This window comes from Pongo pygmaeus, chromosome X, assembly GCF_028885625.2.
Source record: "Pongo pygmaeus isolate AG05252 chromosome X, NHGRI_mPonPyg2-v2.0_pri, whole genome shotgun sequence".
Taxonomy (NCBI): domain Eukaryota; kingdom Metazoa; phylum Chordata; class Mammalia; order Primates; family Hominidae; genus Pongo; species Pongo pygmaeus.
Window position 1 is genome coordinate 17,649,662 of NC_072396.2, and position 23,468 is coordinate 17,673,129.

Genomic DNA, 23,468 nt, shown 5'->3' on the forward strand with positions numbered 1-23,468 from the left:
TATTTCTGGCCCAGTATCTTGTCCTCAACTGTGCTTGTTTCTTGCTAATCCAGATGCTCTCTGTTGTATCTTTTCAAGAAATAAACCTTCAACATTCTGCCCTGGTGGCAGGAATGATCTAGGGATCTAATTGCTTCTGAAACAGATTTTCAGCCAACACTTATTTTAGCCGACCCCCATCTCCCCTTAGGTACTCCCACTTTCATAGGTATCTGGTGTTGCGAATTTGAGTCTTTCAGGAATTCTCCTATGTAAAATCAAATTGGTTCTTATTTTTCTTCATGTTAGCTTGGGACTCAGCTTTCTTTACTTGATCTGTATGAGTGGAAAAGTTCTAAGTCTAGTGAACAGAAGCCTGAAGAATCATTGAAACAGAACTATAGTCATAGCCCCTCAATTAATTCCCAGGCTAAGCCAGTTTATAGATCCAGAACCTCTTGAATGATGAAGGGGCATCTATGTCTCCTTAAGGAAGGACCCCACTGTGCAGCCAAAAATTTACACTGCACATCTTTCTCCTAGCCTTTCCCAAGGGGACCCTGCTGCCATTTATCAGGGTGACTGTGCATTAGAGGAAGGGAAATAATCAGACTTTTGAGGAATTACTAGACACTAGCTCTGAACTCACACTAATTCCAGGAGATGCGAAGTGTCACTGTGGCCCATCAGAGTTGGGGCTTAGGGAGATCAGGTGATCAATGGAGTTTTAGCTTACGTTCATCTCACAGTGGACCCAGTGGACTCCCAAACTCACCCTGTGGTTATTTCCCTAGCTCTGGAATGCATGCTTGGAATAGACATACTCAGCAACTGGCAGAATTCCCACATTTATTTTCCTGGATTTCCTAAGTCATTTACCATTCACCAGTTTGCCACTCAGCTTTCAAATTTTATTGCTGTCATCTTGTCCCTTTTGTTTTCCCTATCTTGTGGGTCCATGACTTTGAAAAGTTGCTGTATTGTTTTAGTGGTGCTCCAGGAGGGAGAGAGTGTGGTACCCCTGGTCAGTCTTCCATCTTTACCTGAAACCTCTATCTATACTGTTTTGCTAGATGATGTTATATGGTCTCATGGCTTTGAAGACCATCCATAAACTAATGAAACCTAATTTATGTCTCAAGCCCTACTTCTCCTTTCCTCTGTGCTCTAGACTTGCATATATAACTTCTTACTCAATGTTTTCTCCTTAGATATCCAATACGCATCTCAGATAATTAACTGCCAACCCTCTCCTTGAAATACTCATTTCTTATATAATCTTCTCATTCTCAATATCACTACCAGCCAGCTACTTTCTTCATACAAAAATCCCAGGAGTCATCCTCAGATTTTCCTTCTCTCCTACATCAACTTCATCAGCAAGTCCTACCAGTTCTAGATTCAAGATTTATCTAGAATTCATCCACTTCTCTTCATCTTCATGGCTTCTACCCTGACGGAAGCCATTTTCATTTCTCACCTGGGTCCCTGCAGTAACCTCCCAGTTGCTCCCCTGCTTCCACTCTCACCCTGCTATAATCTACTGTCTACACAGTAGCCAGAGTGAAAATTTTGAATTTTAAGTTGGGTCATGTTCCTTCCCTGATTAGAAACCCTCAATGCCGGGCTGGGTGCGGTGGCTCACGCCTGTAATCCCAGCACTTTGGGAGGCCGAGGTGGGCAGATCACGAGGTCAGGAGATTGAGAACATCCTGGCTAACATGGTGAAACCCCATCTCTACTAAAAATACAGAAAATTAGCCAGGCATCGTGGCAGGTGCCTGTAGTCCCAGCTACTTGGGAGGCTGAGGCAGGAGAATGGTGTGAACCTGGGAGGCGGAGCTTGCAGTGAGCCAAGATAGCGCCATTGCACTCCAGCCTGGGCAACAGAGCCAGACTCTGTCTCAAAAAAAAAAAAAAAAAAAAAAAAAAAGAAAGAAAGAAAGAAACCCTCAGTGCCATCCCCCCTACACTTCCATACTCTTTCCTCTGCCCACAAGGCCCTGTATGATCTGGCTCCTTGCTTAAATCTCTGACTTCATTTCCTGCCAATGTCTTCCTTGTTCCATCTACTCTGGTCACACAGCCTTTTTGTTCATCAAATTCACCAAACTCAGTCGCTCCTCAGGGCCTTTGCAGTTGCCCTTTTGTCTCTGTGAATATCCTTCCCCCCATATCTTCATATGGCTCACTCCTCATTTCATTCAAGTCTTTGCTCAAGTAGTGCTAACTCTGAGAAGCCTTCCCAGGGCACTCTCTCTCCTTTCTCCCAGATCCCCCTCTGTTACTCTCTATTATGTTATCTTATTTCCTTCTGGAAGTATCTTGTTCATTAACTTTATTATCTTTCTCAAGTCATTTGAATATAAGCCCTATTGCTCTGATCTGGCATATTCTTTGCTGATACCATCACAGCTAGAGCATTACTCACCTGTAGGAGATAGAAACCAAAAGATATCTGGCTGGGTGGCTAGGAGAGCATGTGAATAAATACTTGTGAAGTTGTATACTGACTATTAGTATGCTGATTCTTCTGAATCTCACAATTCAGCCTTTATACAGGATTCTTTCCCACCTTGACTGTTTCTACTTGAATACCTTTATGTGTCCCCTCTCTTCCTGCCAAAAAATCTGTTTTAGGCCCGAAAGTTTGAATTCCCAAATAGCAGATTGCTCAGCCTCTTTTCTGCTTTTCACCCAGATGTTGTACCTTACGCCATATGTTGTGCAGAAACCTGGATGAGACTTTGGTGGAGGGGCAACTAGCATACCTTTTTGGCCCTCAGACCTGACTGAGTATGGTGCGGGATTACAAGCCAGAGATTGCAACTAGAAATTTAAGTCCTGTTGGCTCACTGCTCAGTATTGGGAGTCTGTTTTTGCTTTCTGCTCTCTTCTAGTCTTTTAATTTTTAATGACTCTCTCTACCAGCTACTGATCTTGTTAAAACAGGCTAAAACTAGGGCAGGGTGGTAGAGGGGAGTAGGTCAGTTTCATTTCATCGCCTTCAGAAAGGAGTTGAGAGATTACAAATTGTGAAGCCCCTTTTGTCTGGTCACCAGCATTAAATCTGATACCTCCCAGTCCTCCTGTTCTTGAGTTATACAGCACTTGTATTTGTGGGTCCAGTTATAAGTTTCCTTTTAATATCTGATGAAGTAGGGATGAATTCAAGAAATGACCCCTTTGCTTTTTTGTTTTTCTTGTGTTTTGTACAACTCAGGAGGTTCATCAAGAACGAATTGCATTGGAAAACCAATTGGAACAACTTCGTCCAGTCACTGTGTTGTGACCCCCCATGGTTCAAGTGACAGTGGGTGACCTTGTCTGCCAAGATCTTTCTTTTGAATGTTTTGAACCCAACTACTTGTCATAGATGTTTGACTGTGTCAAAAGCTGTGAGCAGCAAAATATAATCCATATGACCTTTTCTCTTGCACTTCACTTGTATGTTTTACTGTGGTGGAAAAAATACTTCAACTGATTATCACACTTGAAATGCTAATTATCAGTGGAATTTGTCTCCTATTCTTAAGTACTTCTGCAAGGTATTAGATGCTGCTCCTTACCAAAAATCAGTCTTCTAGCAAATAAAAATAACTTAGAGCATTATTTATTTAAAGAATTTATGTTTTCTATAAAACCTTATAACCAAGAACCTTCAGGATGCTTGTAACCAAGTACTTTCAGGATGCTTTTTGTATGTATATCACATAGAGTAGGTTGGTTTCCTGAGTAATTGGGATTCCAACTAGATAGTCATTGGTGTGACCATAATAAAAACAAAAGCTAAAATAAAAGCATCAGATTTAGACTGGCGCTGTGCCCTCTACCACTATATGCCAAAAATTGCTTCTCTAGTGCCATTTTGATATTATATCTAGCTATAAATAATACATGACTATTGTTTTCTATTGAATATCAAAGACTTACTGGATCTTTACACCTCTGTAAAGTGGAGGTTTTGGCAATGAGCTATTTAACTTGGCCAAGCTAGGCTGTCAACCCAGACACCTCAGTCCTTTCATGTAAATTTTTGGGCAAGAGAAGTCTGCTTTGACTGCCTTGCCTGACCAAATTAAATAAATAGTTGCCAGATCTCTACTTCTATCCTGCATAGGATAATATATCTGTAAATGCATGAGTTTGGAAACCACCCATCAAATATGAAAGGCTGATGAGACTGTTAGGATTGATAAACATTTGTTATTTGAACCCAGGTATCCAAACTGGGGAAGAAGGGGAAATGGTTGTTACCAACAATCTCTAGTAGTTATTTTAATCTTTATTTTAACCTGGATTGCAAATGTATGGGGTATGAGGAGATAATGAAAGAAAGTGGTCCTTATGCTGGATATATGACTGTTTTGTTCTCTGTAAAGTGTATTCTTGGGAAGTGATTGGTTTATATCAGATTCAGAGGAGCCCAATTAACTCCAGTGTGGGTAATGTAAAACAGTAAGCTCAAATTGCAGAAGCCAGTATTCTACAGAAATTTAAGTAGCTACTGCTTCTCCTGAAAGCCCAAGTTGAAAATGGGACCACAGGGGCACAGGGCTACTGACCCTCACAGGGCATGCCAGCGTTAACACCACTTTAAGAGACTAATGGCAAGAAATGCTGTCTCTTGTGCATTTTGCTAATTCCCCCATTCTTAGGGTTGGGGTGTACAGGGTCTTTTTGAAGCAGTTTTGGATAGGTTTGCAATATGTGGGATTCAGCCTTTGATTTCAATAGAGCTGAGAGCTTTTAGAACAAGCAGGCATTTATTTAATGTTTGCTTAGTCCATTGGCAAGCTTTATCAATAGCTTAATGGCAGAGGATAAAGGCTCAAACAGATGATGTTTTTCCACAGAAAAACAAATTGTTGAATCTATTCTGTGCATGTTTAAGGATTTTGAATTGATTTTGAAAATCATGAAACTTGAATTATTTCTCTATTCCCTTTTTTTCTTCCCCATTTGCTGCCTTTTTTGTTTTTGTGGGGGAAGGGTTGGGAGTAAGTTTAAACTCTTCCGAAGATTATGAATGGGTCAGCACAAACTTTTAGGCAACTGCTTTTTCCATGTTCTGAGATCTAGGGGCTACAACAAATTTTATCAGCAGTGTTTTTTGTTTATTTTGTTTTTTGTTTTTTTGAGATGGAGATTTGCTCTGTCGCCCAGGCTGGAGCGCAGTGGCGCAATCTCGGCTCACTGTAACCTCCACCTCCCGGGTTCAAGCAATTCTTGTGCCTCAGCCTCCCAAGTAGCTAGGATTACAGGCGTCCACCACCATGCCTGGCTAATTTTTGTATTTTTAGTAGAGACGGGATTTTGTCATGTTGGCTAGGCTAGTCTTGAACTCCTGACCTCAAGTGATCCACCCGCCTTGGCCTCTCAAAGTGCTGGGATTACAGACGTGAGCCACCCGCCCAGCTATCAGCACTGTTCTTATTGCAGACGTTTCACAGCATGTTTGGCTTTTGGTAAATTCAATCCAGGAAAGACTAGCATGTGCACTTTATCTCATAATCTTCCAGTACATATGCTCTCAGTTGGGATAGCACTTCATTTCCATTAGGCAGACGTATAAACTAAGGAATGTTAGTCTGCAGTATTCATTTTAAAAATATTGACATGCTTTTCCGCTCCCCTCCATGAAGTCAGTGCCAGAGTGAGCCAAATTGGGAGGTTGGGGTTTTGTTTTGGTTGGCTTGGATTTCATTAAGGGAAAAAACTTGCATTGGACAATCAAATTCCCCTGAGTTTCATAATCTCATCAATATTTTAAGATAGGCAAGCACACACTAATAATATCTATGCCTACCTTCTTGGGTGGACTCAACTGTAACCACAGTTTATTAGTTGCTTAGAAGTGGATTTTTAAAAAACAGTTAAATGTGTGTGCATAACACACAAGTAATGACACACTACTATTATTATTATCTAAGTAGTGCTCATCCCCTCTTTCTGTGCTTTCTTAGGATGTGCACTTTAATTTAGGATTGTAACGCCTGATAATATTTCTGTGAGCCTTTAATGTGATTTATAAGATGGCTGAATTACTGAAATCACCATTATACCTTTTCCATAAAACGACTCCAAAGTTAGACCTGCCTGTTGGGGAGAATTCTATAGACAGAAAGTCAATGTTGTCCCCATCCATAGGGGTTGAATTACCTTGCTGTTAAGTGGTCTTCCCCCATTGGGATCCTACAGTCCCACAGATGAAAGCACAGTAGTAGCTGACAGCTGGCTTATTTGGTCCCTCGGCATCTCTTGTATGTGGCATATTGCTTTTGCCACTTTCCTATCCAGCAGACATCAAAGCAAAACTAAAAGGTAGGCATCTGGAATGAATGTATATGTTGTAATTGAGGCAGATATTTGCCTTAATTGGAAGGATCTAACTGCTTTACAAATATTAAACAAGTGCTTGGGCATGATTGGGAGAGGAGGCAGCTTAGCTGGAAGCTGTGCCCATCTTACTGTCACTGGAGAATAGGATGTCAGAGCTGGGCAGGACTGGTACCCATCACTTGCAGTTTGCATGTGGGGAAACCAAAGCCCTAAGAAACAACAGTTCCTGGCCCAAAAAATCCATAGAAAGAGGTAACTAGTGGCAGATTTGGGGCGCCAACCTGATTTTATGGATTTTGAGTTAGATTCTCTACCCTCTATCAATACTAAAAATAGATTAGAAGGGTTTTTTTTTTCTGTTTATCATGTTGAATTTCATTGACTTAATTAGTCTTTAAATTTGAAAACATGTTTTAGGGAGTTTAGTTCTAGAAATTTCTCTTGGATTGAAGTGACAAAATCTGAAAGAAAAGAATATGATTGAGCTATTTGTTTTCCTGAACACCTCACCTTTTATGATGCAATAAGTTACTCTGAGTTTCTTGGCAGAGTTTTTGACAGCTGTTGCTTTCAATGGATTCCATTCCTGTATTCCTTATGGGAGGTTGTTTTTAAAATAGACTACTGCGATTGAAATGAACTCAATATGTAGTTAAGTTATAGTTTTCTTCAATGTATTTTTAGTTACTTGGGTCACAAATGTTCAATTTCAGCGTATTTTAGGGTGAGTAATCAAAAATGTGAATTTGCCTTTGATTTCCTACCACTGTCTGAGCTATCATAAAGCATTCTCTTTAGTTGTGATTTGATTCTATAGTCTGTTTCTAAATGACATTTGTCTGTTTCTTAAATGATCTCACAGCCATGGTAATAATAGATGTGTACTCAGAAGATCAATAAGATAATATTGGAATTCATGTGTTTTTTGCAATTAAGGCAGACATTTGCCAATGTCTTCTTTTAAGCAATAGTTGGAAAGATCTCAATTACAGTGTAACACCTTAGAGCTAAAAACATTTGTTCAACACAAACTAGAATCACACCTTCTCACTAGATATCACCAAGGGAATGTGGTTTTAAAAATAAAAAGAAAAGAATATAACGTATCATGGCAGCCAGAGCTTCCCATATTATTGACAAGTAGGGATCATTAGGTTCTGGTTTGAACATTCTGAATGTGAACAAAATCAAATAGTAGTTAAGAGGTGTTTTTCCACTCTGTTTAAAGAGAACACTAGTAATTTTGGTTTTTCTTTCTAACTGCTTTACTGTTTCAAGGGTATTCTTTTAAAACTCTGATTTCAAAGGATCAGTTGAATTTATACTTTAGTTATGGGTGTTTCGTTACTTTTTTTTTGTATCATGACTCAGTATGGTTCAATTTCCTAGTAAGAAGTGGGGATTTGTGTTTTTGGAGTCCTTAGCTCACATGTCTTGTTCCTCCTTCAGCACAAGCTAAGGGAGATCCTACCAACACCGATAGGTCAGTCATTGATGGCAATTTGAATGTGGGTATTACTCTGTGAGCCACCCTGCTTCGCTTGTTTGTAAGGAGAAATGCATCTGGTTATGTGAATTTCCCGAGAGCAGCAGACATGGAGGGCCAGACTTTAAAAGCAATGCAAGCAGATTTGAAGAGCTGTTACCCTCCTCTAAAAAAGGCTTTTGGAGGCTGTGTTACATGCATGCCCTAAAGCAGTCAGTCTGTTAGTATGAGCAAGACATCTGAAGTACACAGTTGCTTTTAGGCTTGTATAGTTATTTTCTACACATGCCAACACACATGATGATAAAGGAACCTTTTCTAGGAGGCATTGCAGGGTTTCAATACACAGGACATGTTCTAGTTACAGAAGCCTTGCTCTGCTGTCAGTAATTGGGGAATGCTCATTTTTTCATGTTTTGTGAATACTCTGGTCTTGCTGTAAGCTAATGTCATGGCTGTGGGATATTAGAGAAGTGGGTTTATGACTCTGAAGACCAGAAGACACCAGACTTTAAAAGGGCTTAAATTGGAATTTGGAAACTACAGTAAAGAAACCTTCAGATACCAATTCCATCCTGAAGCCCTGTGTTGAACAACAGGGCTAGATCCTAAATCTGTTTCAGGGAGCTCTTCCCTGGGGCTGGAACAGTTGATTATGCAACCCCATTGTGTGGAGATTGGATCAACTGAGTTGTGTTATTTTTGTTTTAAGTCACCTTGTGCGAGAACCTCAACCGCACCTATCTTGGGAACCAGGTATACCCTTTTCTTTAGCACTGCCATCCTTTTTGTCTTCAGCACATATAAGATGTTCAAGTGAGCCAGAAGCAAGAAGGGCCATTTTAGTCTTCATAGCTATTGGCTAAGAGAGATAATGAGCTGATGGTCTATTTTAACCTTGAAAGTAAAAATGTATATTTTTTCACTACAAGTACATTGAACAGTAAAAAGTGTAACAGCAAAGTATATATTTGATGCCTTCTGTCTTTTCATGATAATGTGCTAACAAGTTGTGTTAATATTTTACTCAGCCAGAGTCTCATTCATTTGCTAAGCATTGGGAACATTATGTATATTGACCTTAAACATAGGTGTCCTATATTTGGATTGTGACTTGTAGACTCAAGCTAACCTTACTGCCTCTTTTTCACACTTGTTGAAAAGTCTGTGAAGAACATAGTTAAAGATCTCCAACTTTGGAAAATATACATGATGTGAAACTGGGGTGCTATGTTAAAAATAAATATATGATAACTAAGTGTGGGTTTTATGGAGTCTTGGTGTCAATATATTGTGGTTTGCATTTGGTCTTATGCATTTAATGAAAATGATGGGAAAAGGAGTTGGGAGTCTTTCCAATTAAGTCAAAGTCTGAGATTTGGTTACTTTCACCTCCTGGTGATCTGAGACAGGTTCTTAAATACCTGCACACAGTAAGCACTTGGCAGTCATGGGATATCATGGCTGACTCACAGTGCATTTTAAAGATCTGCTAAATTGAAAACTTGGCTTAATGTGGGGCCAGGTTATTTGCTTTATCTTGTCAGTGTTCTTTTGTTCAAAAATATTCCCATCATGATGTCCTTAGCTGGAGTTGGGGTGATGGGGAAGGATCGGAAAGAGTTGGCTTGAAATCTCAACCAAGTAATCTGGCACCCTAGTTACAGTTTCTTACCTTTAAAATTTGAATAATTTGGGGAGGCACCTCTCCTATTGGGTGAGGGGTTTTATTCCATATTGTGAATGCAAATGGTGGGCTACACATAGGATATTTCCAATCTAGTAGTCCCAAAGGACAAACTAACTCTGGAAGAATCATCTATCATTTGGCCCATAAGCTTGGACGCTGGAGATCACCAGGCCGTGACCATTCGTAAGCATTGATGTGGATGACTGGATCATTTACTTTAGAGATAAAAGGGATCTGAGATAATCTATGCAAGCGGTTCTCAAAGTGTGGTCCCCAGACCAGCAATATCAGCATCATCAGGGACTTATTAGAAATGCAAATTCTTGCCACCCCTGTCCTGCACCAACTAAATCAGGAAGCCTGGTAGTGGGACCCAGCAATCTGTGTGTTAATAAGCCCTCTGGGTGATGCTGATGTACGCTAAAGCTGAAACTACTGACTAGCCAATCTCATTTTACAGTGAAAGAAACTGTGGTGCAGAAAGGCAAAACTGACTCATCCAGAGTCTCAGCTGATTGAGAGCAAAGGCTAATTGTGTTTCCAGGGCATAGTTTTTGCTGTGCTACATTTTCTATCCATGAGTTTGTTCCTTCCCATGACCCTCCTTCCATCGATATTTATTTAATGTGTTCCTCCTGTTTAACTGAGCACTGTGTTAGGAGCTGGAGATGAGACTAACAAGACACAACTCCTTCCCCCAAGGAGCCCACAGTCCAGTGGGACAGAGACCTACAAATGCATTGCAGTGCAGAGTGGGATAGGTGCTGTGTTGTATAAGGGTGGGACAACTGCTGTAACAAAGAACCCTGGGAGTTCAATGAATCTCATTCACCTCACCATCCAGGGTGGATGCTTGCAGTTGTCCTGTTTTCCTTGTGGTTGTTCAGGGACCCAGACTCCTTACATGTGTGGCGCCGTTGTCAACTAGGGCTGGGGGGTTTCCTCCCTTTAGCCAATGGTTTGAGAAAAGAGAGATGGTGGAGAAGATACAATTACCTTTCACAGAAGTAACACACATCACTTTTCTTCATTTGCTGGAATTCAATCATCTGACAAAAGTTAACCACAAGGGAGACCAGGAAATGTAGTCTAGCTGTGAGCTCCAGAGGAAAAAGTTTTGATGAACACAGTATGTACCAGAAGACACAAGGCCAGGTTGCTCTGAGAACACACAGGACGGGTATTTAACTCAGATTATGAGGATTCAGGAAGGCTTCATGGAATAGTCTTAAAAGAGGGATAGGCATTTACTAGGAAGAAGAGGATATTCCAGGCAGAGAGAGCTGCATGTGCTAAGATGGGATATGATAAGAACATGATATATTCTGGAACTGCAAAGAAATTCTCATGTGGATGTAATAGATGGTGTCTTAATTTGTTTTCTGTTGCTTATAACAGAATACCCAAAACTGGATAATTTATAAAGAAATGAAATTTGTTTCTTACAGTTATAGAGGCTGAGAAGTCCAAGGTCGAGGGGCCACATCTGGTGAGGGCATTCTTGCTGGTGGGACTCTCTGTAGAGTCTCAAGGTGGCAGGCGATATCACATGGTGAGGGAGCTGAGTATGCTAGCTCAGGTCTCTCTGCTGCTGCTGCTTATAAAGCCACGAGTCCCAATCCCATGATAACCCGTTAATTCATGAATGGATTAATTCATTCATGAGGGCAGCCATCATGACCTAATTAACTCTCAAAGGCCCCACCCCTCAACACTGCCACTTTGGGGATTAAGTTTCAATGTGAGTTTTGCTGGGGACAAACATTCACATTATAGCAGATGGATATGGAATATGGAGCAGAGAAGGACGCAAAGGTAGGGCACAAGGCCAAATGGGAAGGCCTTGCATGAGAAGGCATAAACCACCCTGAGATTACAGCTCTTTTCAAGATTTAAGAAGTGCATGAAGTTGCTTACTTCATGAGTATTCAAGGAATGATTTGTGTTCTCCCAAATTTTTCCTACTCCCTAGAAAGGAAATGCTTTACTGGAAGATTGTAAACTAATGTTTTAACATGGACCAAACCTGCTAGTTTAATTTGTTATATATCTTCTGGCATGTGTTTGGGCAAAGGACCAAAGCCCAGAACACAAGTGACTAAACCCTGGTAAGCAGGAGTCCTAGTGAATGATGTGAGACTTTTTCCATCTTTAGCTCTTTTTAAAAGGGGAGATGTCATGGGCCCTGAGATGACTGAGAGGTGCAGGACTCCCTTTTTATCAAGAAGTCTATCAAAGGGCAGAAATAAAGAGTGTGGAAATGAAACTGAAATATACAATTCCTTTTGAACAAGAGTGCCGTATGAGTTTATTAAACACTTTTGAAAAATTACCAAGCCTGCAGGAGAAAATGCTTCAAGTAGAGCATCTCCATGGCAAACTGTAACTTCAAAGAACCCTGCCGTATTGTTTTTCAAATGTGAAGTGTTCTGGAAGTGTGAACAAAAGTATTTCCAGACTCTGAGTGGTGTTTACCTCATTGCATTTTTCTTTCAAACATAGAGGGAAAAGGATCTTTATCTTTGGGTATTAAATTATAACCCAGATATATTTTCCTTTATTTGCCCTGAAATCCTCTTAGCAGATTTGGCAGAAAGAAGGAATTGACACAGAAACTGTAAAAGTTTCAAGATTCACCTGTGAAAATCCTCTAGCATCATCAGCAGAAGACATTATATATGTGTATATATATATATACACACACATACACACACATATATACACACATACGTGTGTACGTATGTGTATATATATACACATATATAATACATATATGTATATGTATTTTAAAACTCAATAATAGCCACAGTAATTGTTTAGAATGTAGACCAACAAAATATTTTTTAGGAGGATGAGTATTTTATCATTGACATTGTTTAGACTTAACACGTTCATGGTGATGATAAAAGCCAACTAACTTATAGTCAATTTTATTGTTTTAACATTTTCTACAGAGAATACACCCCTTATTCTTGTACCTGGGGTGGACCATTTCTATCCTGGGTATAGCACTACAAAACAGAGTGAGTGCCTTCATCCTTGTGTTAGAGTTAATAAAAACTACAAGGCTGAAGGAAGGCCAGGGGGAAGAAAGATAATGCATAGGGAATGGAATAAAGGAAACCAAAGTAAATTAAATACAGATACAGAGAATTGTGATGCAGGTCCTTTGAAATTCAAATGAAATTGGCTTGAACTTCAACCCATGTGTGCTGGGAGCCTGCATCCCAATCTTTCTGGAAGTTCTGAGAGGCAGAGGTAATGGTGGAGGGACTGATGTTTTTATCCTAGTCACTTGTGGCTCTAGTCACTTGTGGCTTCCTAGGAATTAGTTTGATAGATTGACCATCTATTTTCCCCCAAAATATCATTTACATGAGGCATTTGTGTGTATGTGTATGGAGGATGGGGTGCAATGGAAATGGGGCAGAATTCGTAGAATATTTAGAGAGATGAGAGCTTTTAAATAGTTTATATCCAGAACCACCACATTGCACAGCTCCAGGGGACATTGTTCATGTTGTATTTTTAAATTTATTTTTTTAAAAATTTCTGACCATGGCAAGGACATCACCTTGTATTTTATATGATAAGAACACCCCTTGGAGTTTGTGATGCAGTTGCCCTCTTTATGGCTCCATGCTGCATAGTCCACTCTCTCTCAAAGTGTTCTTCCTTTTGCTTTTTATAGATCTATTGTTTTGCTTCTGCTGGCTGAAGGAAGGTGAGGAGGTGGGAACTTTAGGGGTCCTGTAACCATTTCTAACCCAGTTATTCTACCCCCACATCAGATCTCTTCTACCCTTACTGTTTCCATTATGGGTTTAGGCCAGTTGTTCTCAACTGAGTGCAATTCTGCCTCTGCAGTGTCTGGCAATGTCTGCAACTTGGCAATGCCTAGAGATAGTTTTGGTTGTCACACTGGGGGATGCTACTGGCATCTAGTGGGTGGAGGCCAAGGATGTTGCCAAATATCCTACAGTGCACAGGACAATTCCCCACAACAAAGAATGATCTGGCCCAAAATGTCAATAGTGCTAAGATTGAGAAACTGTTACAGAAGAGCCCTCAGCCTTCTCTCCCTTTCTCTCAATTACCCATAGCAATTTAGCCTTCTTACCATTATCAGGAATAATCCTTCACATGGTCAAAACTGTATCAACAGGTTCTGCTAAATTAGTCCATTAATTCAAATATCACCAGGGTTCAGGTGGCAATATAAATTGAGTGAAGTGAGTCAGGAGTAAGATGAGAAGTGGGCACTGGCCCATCTGCTTCAGTGGTAGGGAACAATGGGGTAATGGTGGGGACTGTGGCAAATTGGAGACTGCATACCCTGTGTATAAAGGCAGCCCTAAATTATTGCTATGCAGGCACCTGTGTTGATAAATGTCAGATTCCTTGAGAGAGACTCAATATCTCGCCTCCCTCATCCCACAGTAATCCCCTTTTGTGTTATTTACTTTTTTAGTTGGGTTGTTACATACACACATGCACCAAATTTAAGTGTGCAGCACAATGAATCATCAAGATAATCTGGAAGAACGAACTTGGATTTAGACTACCAGGTTCCAAGACTTACATAGCTACAGTAATTAAGACAGTGTAATGTTGCAAATGATAGGTTAATGGTACAGAATAGAGAGCCCAAATACATAGCCACACATATATGATCCCTTGACTTATATATTTTTTTAAAAAGCCATCATAATTCAGTGGTGGAAAAGATGGTCTTTTCAATAAATGATGGTGGAGCAATTGGATATCCACATGGAAAAAAATGAACCCAGAAAACCTACCATGCAGAAAAATTAATTCAATATGTATCATAGATCTGAATGTGAAAGGTAAAACAATAAAGCTTCTAGAAGAATGCATAGGATAATATCTTCATGTGTCTCATAAAAAGTTTTTTAAACAGGGCATACAAAGGAGTAACTTTAGAAAAAAATTGATACATTGAATTTCATTAAAGTTAAGAACTTTTTATCAGAATTCAAGACTAAGAGAGTTTTGGCAAGCTGAAGAACAGTAGAACTTATTTGCAATACATCTGTCAAGGATACTTGCCTGTTTTTTATATGTTGGCAACTATGTCTAATTTAAAACACTGAGGGGAAAGAAACCACTGTGCAGGCTGACAATACACAGGCCAAACAAAACAGGTCTGCAAGCCAGGTTGGGCCCATACATTGCCTGTTTGCGACCTCACCTTCAGCAGCACAGAAGAATGAAAGAGGCTTTAACATTTCCACATTTTCTCATTCTTTACTTGACCAGCCTCAGTGAGGGGAAACAACAATGTAGACATCTGTTTCCAAATAATAAGAATTTTCCCTTAGATGGCAGAACGGCTGGTTATAGTGAGTTTAGGTCTTAAATAAAACTTTCTTCCTCTCTGATAGATGCAATAATTAAAGAATATTTCAAAATATGATTCCATCAAGTTTTTTTCATTGGCTCCCACTGTGTGTTCAGCTTGGCTTGGCTCTGTGAAGACCACAACTGATCCCCTTTTCACTTTGTTTGCTCTCTGACTCTAGAATTTCTCAGCCTCCCCGGATGATACTTTAGAGACCTGGGAAGTCAGCTTCAAGCTTCAATGAGGCAGAAGTCATGCAGAAACAGACTGAGTTTGAACTTTTTACGTTTCAAGCTCATTAATATCCAACTTCTTTACTTTCTACCTCCTTCCCAAACTCTGGTTCTAGTCTCTTTCCTTCTTCCAAGCACCACTCTTAAGTTGGAGGCAATGGGGTGAGGTTGGAGAAAATTTCCTCTTGTAACCCCACTGTTAGGATGAATAAGAGTAGGTGGCCTGAAGGATGGTACCCTGGAAGCATAACATAGTTGATAAAAGCATGGTGCTTGGAGTTAGACTGCCTGGATTCAAATCCTGTCCCTATTCCTTAATAACTTTGTAATCTTGGGCAAGTTATTTGCTTCTCTGTGCCTCACTCCATCATCTATATGTTACTGATAATAGTGCCCCCCATCCTCCCAATGCACATCACTTAAAACAGTGCCTAGTAAGTGCTAGACATGTGTTTGTTAAATTAAAAATTGGCCGTTGCCTGGTTACCTGTGAGGCCTTGGCATTGTGCTGAACATTGGGAAATAGAAGATGTGACCCCTGTCCCAGAGAGTATCTCAAATACCACCAGCCCACTCTTGATTTAAAGATGGGCAAACAAGTTGGCCAAACTGACCCTCCTCCTTTCCTCGAACTGGCCAAAATGTGACCACTGGATGATTTGATGACATCCTTCTTTTTGTGAAATCCAGTGATGTCTAAAATCCAAAGCCACTCAGAAGATGATTAAGATCATTCTGTGGAATTCTCTCTCCTAAAAATTGAAACTAGAATTATATGCAGATGAGGAAACCTTTAACCTTGAGAAGTGAAGTGACTTACCCAGGATCCTTGTTATGGTGGCAGAGAGCTTACCAGAATTGTGTCCCACAATAATGTGGAAAGCGGAACTTGTGAATGATGAACTTATAAATTTCACTGAGGAGATTTCCAAGCAAAATGTTGAAGGTACACATTGGTTTGTTCTTTTTCTTTTTAGCTAAATGTGAGAGGAAAGAGATAAGTTGAGGGAAGAACCATTAAACAAAAGGGAACCAGTACTTGATGATTTGGGAAATCCTTAGTCTATTGGGATTGCCAAGGTCAAAGTATTCAGTCACACAAAGGCTATCTAAAGAGGTTAAATGTGTGACTCACAGATTCTCACAATCAAACCAGGGGGTCTTTAGAAAGCTTAAGCGCATTATCCCTCAGCCATTTTAGCAGAAGTCAAAAACAGATGAAGTTATTTCAAAAATTTTATGGACCTGGCTTTCATTCCATGACATCCGTGGGAGATTCCCAAAGTTCTTAAGAATTGTATACCAATAGAAACACTGTTGGCTTGCACCAAAAGGAACAGAGAGTATATTAAATGGAAGAAGGCTGTTATATCCCCCAAACTCTGCTGGCAGGCAGCAAGCTGATATAAATACTTAGGTACAAACAAATACCAACTTTCATAAAAAAGGGAGGATGACTCAAAGGGTGGGACCAAGAGTCCAGAGGGTGAAGCTGAGAGCCCAGAAGGTAAAGTTGAGAGCCAACAGAGGATTATTTCTAGTCCTTGAAACCTAATGGAGTTTGGCTGGACTTAAATATTGCTTTGGGTCAATGATTCCTTTTTACCTTCCATTTCCTCTTTTTTAAAAACATAATGTCTTTAACTGTTACCCGATGCCTGTCCCACCATTGTATGTTGAGAGCAGATAACTTGTTTCTTTAGTTTCATACATCAACAGATGGAGAGGAATTGTGCCCCAGAAGTTGTAGGGAATATATCCAGAGCTGTATCTGTACTTAGTTTAGATGATGTAAATGAAAAGATGTGGAACTTTTGAACTAGTGAGATTTAGATGAGATTTTTGGACTTTGATTTGATGCTGTAATGGGATGAGACTTTTGGGGACCTTGGGATGGGGTGAATATATTTTGCATATGGAATGGATGGGAATTATAGGGGCCACCAGAGGGCAGACTGTGATAAGCAGAATTTTGGCTGTCATGATCTCCACCCTCTGATGCTACTCCTGTGGTTATAGTATGTTACATGGCAAAGGGGATTTCACACATGCAATTAAGGTTACTAATCAGTTGACCTTAAAATAGGGAGATTATCTTGGATTATCTGGCAGACCCAATGTAATCACAGTAACCCTTAAATGCAGAAGAGGAAGTCAGAGAAATTTGAAGCATGAAAAAGACTTGCGGATGGAGTGGGCAATATAATGAGGAATGCAAGGCAACCATAAGGAACTGAGAAAGGTTTCTAGCTAGCAACAAGTGAGGAGACAGGGACCTTAACCCTATAGTCACAAGGAACTGAATTCTGCCAACAACTTAAATGTGCGTGGAAGCAGATTCATCCCCAGAGCCTCCAGAAAGTATCATAACCCTGCTGATCTGCCTTTTTTTTTTTTTTTTTTGAGAAACTCTAAACAGAGGATTCAGTTGAGCCACGCTGTACTCATGTTTTTGACCTAAGAGACTGTAAGATAATCAGTGTTGTTTTAAGCCACTAAGTTTATGGCAATTTGCTACAGCATCAATAGGAAACTAATACAAAGTCTGTATTCAGTTTCCAACATTATGGTGTCCACCAGGTATTCCTTGGAGTTGGAATAGGATGGGATTGGGGAAAGATCAAAAGATAAAAGGCCCTTTCTGATCTCTCCAAGCATTCGTGGTTTTTATGAAAGACTGTCTTTTGGAAAATGGAAAAGATCCTAGAGGTATAGTGGCTTAGTGGCTGCCTCTGGTATTTTAACTTGTCCATTTCCCATCTTCCTCTCCCCAGTTCTGTGATAGCCTTGAAAACTAATAGCCTACAGAGTAAAAAAGTAAAGACTGGCTTGGGTGTGCTTGATCTATGCAACTGCAGTGAAAACCAGCAACCTGGTAGCCACTGGGTGAGTCAGAACAGAGTTGGAGCTCTTTCAAAGCCCCATTCTTAGAGAACTGTCATAATTTGACCTATTTTATAGTTCCCTGGGAAATCTCACTCACAATGCTTGTCTTTATTTGACCTGACTCAGAGCTCATCCAGTGTGAACTGCCTTCTCCTCAAGGGCATTTGTCAAAAACAATTGGCAACAGTTGTTTAATATCATGGCTGCCTGAGGCAGTGGTAAAAGTTGAGACAAATAACAAGCTAACTAAAAAACATAAATGGAAAAACTAGGGAATGAGATGTTCATAGATGGCCTTGAAAAGCTGTCACATATTCCTGGAAATCTAGAAGGCTACACACATGTTCACATGTACAGATTTGAGTGCATACTCAGGGCTGCATGCATGCTCAAGAAATAACTGAGAAGGTCACTTCTGACTGACCTTAGGCTTCTGCATAAGCAGAAGGGGAAGGCTAAGACAGAGTTCTAAACTAGTTCTGTAAATTAACCAATGGCTTATAACAGTTAAAGAAAAATGGCTGCATCTAGACAAGAACTGTAAGAACATTCATACTGGCTGAGTGTTAAAGGTGTGTCCTAACATGCACAGAGAGCCCCTCAGCAAAGACTCAGATTTATTGGTTCAAGGCATTTAAGGAAATGACAGTACAATTATTAACTACTGAGCTGAGTAGAGACAAGGAATATAGACTTTACAGAATTAGTTCAGGAATGTCACTAAACAAAGAGCAACAACACCAAACAGCAACAACAACAAACCATGGGGAGGAGGAAGAATCTGATTTTCAGAGTTGCCACATCACATTATACAAATGTCCAGTTTGTAATAACAAATTATAGGATATAAAAAGAAACAAGAAAATATGCCCCAAATATGGGAGTAAAAGCAATCAATAGAAACTGTTCTTGAGGAGGCCCAGATCTTGGGCTTATTAGACAAATACATAATTTAAATTAGCTATTTTAAATATATTCAACAATGAAGGGAAACCATATCTTAAAAACTAAAGGAAAGCATGAGAATGTTGTCTCACCAAATAGAGAATACCAATAAAGAGATAGAAATTATAAAAGCAGACAAATAAAAATTCAAGGTTGAAAAGTAGTAGAGGGGAAAAACAGCAAATTTCTTTAGGCTGAAGAAAGAATCAGTGAACTTGAAGATAGGTGAATTGAGACTGTTCATTCTTAGGAAAGAAATTAAAAAATGAAGAAAAATGAACAGAGCCTCAGAGGCCTATGGGACACTGTTAAGCATACCATTAGTTGTATAGTGGGAGTCCCAGAAAGAGAGAAAACAGATAAAGGGGCAGAAATAATGGGTGAAACCTTCCCAAATTTGATGACAAACATGAATCTACAAATCCAAGAAGCTCAATGAACTCCAAGTTGGAAAAACTCAGAGCATCACACTAAGACACCTCATAAACTGTTGGAAATCAAAGGTAAAGAAAGAATCTTGAAAGTAGCAAAAAAGAAGCAACTCATCACGTGCAAGGGATGCTCAATAAGATTAAGAGCTGATTTTTCACCAGAAACCACTGAAGCTAGAAAATAGTGGGATGACATATTCAAAGTGCTGAAAGAACAAGTATCAACCAAGAATTTGATATTCAGCCAAACTGTTCTTTAGACATGAAGTTTCATTCTCAAATAAACAAAAATGGGAAGAATTTGTCACAGGCAGACCTGTCCTACAAGACATATTAAATACTGAAATGAAAGAACACTAGATAGTAAGTTGCCACATCAAGAAATAAAGAACACCAGTAAAGGTAACTACAAAGGTAAAGATAAAAAACAGTGTAAATATACTTTGTTTATAACTCTTTCTTTTCTCCTCTCTGATTTAAAAGACAACTACATAAATCAATAATTATAAATCTGTTGATGAACATATAATGTATAAAGATGTAATTTGTAGAAAAATAACAACACAAAAGAGGCAGGAAGGAATGGAACTATGTAGGAGAAAAGTTTTTTTATATTATTGAAAATAAGTTGTGAAACTAGATTTTTATACGTTAAGATACAAATTTTATATGTTAAAATGTAAGTTCCAATACCCAGGGCAATGACTAAGACAATGACTCAAAAATATAGCAAAATGGTAGATGTAGATCTCATATTATTAATAATTACATTAAGTATAAATGGGTTAAACATTCCAATCAAAAGGCAGAGATTGACAGAATAGATTACAAAAAGCATGATCCTATAATACACAGTCTACAAGAGATATACTTTAGATTCAAAGACACAAATAAGTTGAAAGCAAAAGGACAGAAAAAGATATATCATGAAACAGTAATCGAAAAGAGCTAGAATGGCTATACTAATATCAGACAAAATAAACTTTAAGACAGAAATTGTTACTGGTGACAAAGAAGGACATTTTATGATGATAAAAGAGTCAATTCATCAGGAAGATATAACAATCATAAACATATGTTTGCCTAACAACAGAGTCCTAAAATACATGAAGCAAAAGCTGTCAAAATTGAAGCAAGAAATAGACAATACTTGTGAAATGCAGCTAAAGCAGGGCTTACAGAGAAATTTATAGCTGTACATACCTACATTAAAAAGGAGAAAGATCCGCAGTCAATAACCTAATTTTCCACTGTTAGAAAATTAGAAAAACAACAGAAAACTAAACCCAAAGAAAGCAGAAGAAAGGAAAGAACAAAGATTAGAATGGAAATTAATGAAATAGAAAATATAAAAACAATAGAGAAATATCAATTAAACCGAAATCTGGGTATTTGAAAAGATGAACAAAATTAACCAACCTTTATTGGGTCAGTTCTGTGGTGTTTTTGAAACAGTTATCTTTTATGTCCTTAGCTCCTTCTCCCATTTTCTGCAGGGGTTATTTCTAACCCTCTTCATTTTCCTAGACATTCCACCACCACCACCAACACACACACACACACACACACACACACATACACACACACTCACACACCACTTGAACTGAATTTACGGGAAATACACTTGTCATTATTTTCACAGAGAAACCATCAGATGGGAAATTCTTCAGCTTCTGACCACCAAACTTACTAAGCAGCCCTGATTCACTCCATGGATCTATTGAGTCAGTCAGACTGTGAGAGAAGCCTTTGGCAATGACTTTTGAAAACAAACTCTGCATATTTAAGTGGATGATGAACCAGTTTGGATAGACTAAGGGAACTTGGACCTTTGCCTACTGCCACCAAAAGAACCAGGGTGGCTTCTGGCTGCTTTGCTTGGGATGGGCTCAGCAATGAAGTGCCTATTTGTTTGCTGGTTAGAAATTGTTCATAGTGTTTGCCTTCCTGGGAATCTTGTTCTCCCCTTGGGCATTTAAAGTGGGTTCAATATTTTCATGTGGCTTTCCCCAGAATTCTGTTTTAAGGGCTGCTACTCCATTTTTATTCCATTTGCAGGGAATCAGATTGTAAACCAATCTGCACCCTATTTAGTTGTCTGAGGGAGGAGCAGAGCGTGCTTTTGAACAGACTCTGCTTTTGAAAATTACTTGGAACGTGCTTTTTGCAATGCCCTGGCCTAATGTTGAAACATCATGCCAGGGAGGTTGTTTTTAATTACTCATTTACTTCTAAGCTTGGGAAGCAGGAGTGGTATGAAGGAAGGAGAGGTTGGGTGGTGGGGAGGAAAAAGAACAGCCTGTGTACTTGGTTGCTCATGGTGGTGACAATGTTATGCCCTGTCCTTACTCTTGAAGAGAAATTATTCATAGCTTTATACAAGTAACCTGACCCCTCCTTGCAAAAGGCACTGATATATATGTGAACAAATGAGATGTTCTTGCATTTGCTGAAATAAAGAAAAAAGAGAGAAAGAAAAAAGCAAGCAAGCTGTGGCTTCTTCTAATGCTCTATTCCTAAAATTCCTTTATGCCTTCATGATTATTATACATAATTTTTATGATTATATTGGGTTCCAGCACAAGAGGGAGGCTAAATAATTCCAAAGCTCTCTTTTGGTGCTCTGATCCTCTCGCCGCTGACCTGTGTGATAATAGCAGTAGAGGAGTTGGAAGTTGCTGTGGGAAGAGAGGTGGAAGAGGTGTTGCTTTCTTTGTTACCCACAGAGTCCCTGAATGTATTTCTCCTCTGGTACCAGAGGGTTTGTGTTGTCAGTTAAGCCCAGAAAAAAAAAATTATAGTGGCTAAGACACAGAGTGATTGGGGCTTATCTGGGACTCCAGTAACCGTGGGCTACTCCCCAAGAAGTGCAGTTGTTTCATTGCTACTAATACACAGCCTGCTGTAATGGGGGAAAATAATAAATGAGCCCAGAACATTATGTTGGGTTTTAGCTCGTTGACTTAAAAGGCTGAGGTATAATTTCATTGAGATTTTTACAGTCATGAACATCTGCTCACAGGAGCCTGCAACATCTGCAGCACTTGTAGTCATTCTTTGCAAAGGACCATAAAGTTTATAGAAAAATGAATCCACCCAGACACAGAGGAGACCTGGCAGAACCACCTTCCTGGCTGAGAAGTTTATTTTATATTCCAGCCTGGGCTACAGAACATTGTGTGCCTACACTTGAGGATGTGGAGAGAGAACAGAGCTGGGATTTCTTCTCTGCCCTTCTCTACACACATGTGTATGTCCCAGTCACACAGAGTCCCTGCTGTATGCTGGGTGCTTTCTCATTTATGTTATCTTCTTTAACTCTCATAGCAGCCATGTTGATGGCCATTAGCTCTTTCCACAGTGGTGCATACATATGTACACAGACAGTTTTAGGTGTACATACTGATTTGGGAATTTTTAAGCCCCAAACATAAGTTTCTGTAGTCTGGATTCACAATTATGTGGTGAGGAAAAGGTAAATAGAGGTAGTGTCATATAGAAAGAGGACTGGATTAAGATTGGGAGACCTCCATTCTGATCTCAGTTCTGGGGCCTTTTTATGTTGATTTCTTTGGGGCTTCTATTTCTCATGTATACAGTGCGGGAGTTGGATTTAATTTTCTCTATCTCTTATAGTTCTCATGCTAAATAAACCAGGAATCAATACCCAGTATGACTTCAACCATATAAAATAAATATATAGGAAGAAGGCAAGAAGGAACTATGCCACAATGTTTTCAGAGATTGCCTTTGGGTGGTAGGATTATGAGGGAGCACTAACTATGTTCTTTGTTCTTTCTGGCTTCTTCCAAATCTTCTATAAAGCATGTATATTATGTCTATGATCTGAAGAACATAGTAAAAATTTTGAACCATTTGGTGAAGATAGCACTGCCTTTTTATTGTATTATCTCCTTCTTCAGGTAGACTTCTGTTACAGCCACCGGACCAATGTAACACCTCTCCTGAGTCTTCCCTACTTAACTGTTGTCCACTCAGTTCCCTCCCATGGTACTCTTAGACATGCTTACTTGCTGCTTTGTGTGTTTTAGACTTTATGGTATGTATGTGTGGTTTATATATACAACTAGATTAAAAGATTCTCAAGACTGGG

General features: G+C 39.4%; 1 protein-coding gene across 6 annotated transcripts in view; it reads left to right on the forward strand.

Moving 5' to 3' along the window:
• Window positions 1-9,066, forward strand: part of REPS2 (RALBP1 associated Eps domain containing 2) — a 214,503-nt gene extending 205,437 nt beyond the window's left edge. For all 6 annotated transcript variants that reach the window (XM_054471913.1, XM_054471914.1, XM_054471916.2 and 3 more), the window contains one exon: window positions 3,203-9,066. In XM_054471913.1, the coding sequence (XP_054327888.1) occupies window positions 3,203-3,271 (69 nt within the window). In that variant the 3' untranslated portion in view covers window positions 3,272-9,066. The remainder of the gene's footprint in view (window positions 1-3,202) is intronic.
• The last annotated feature ends 14,402 nt before the right edge of the window (window positions 9,067-23,468 follow it).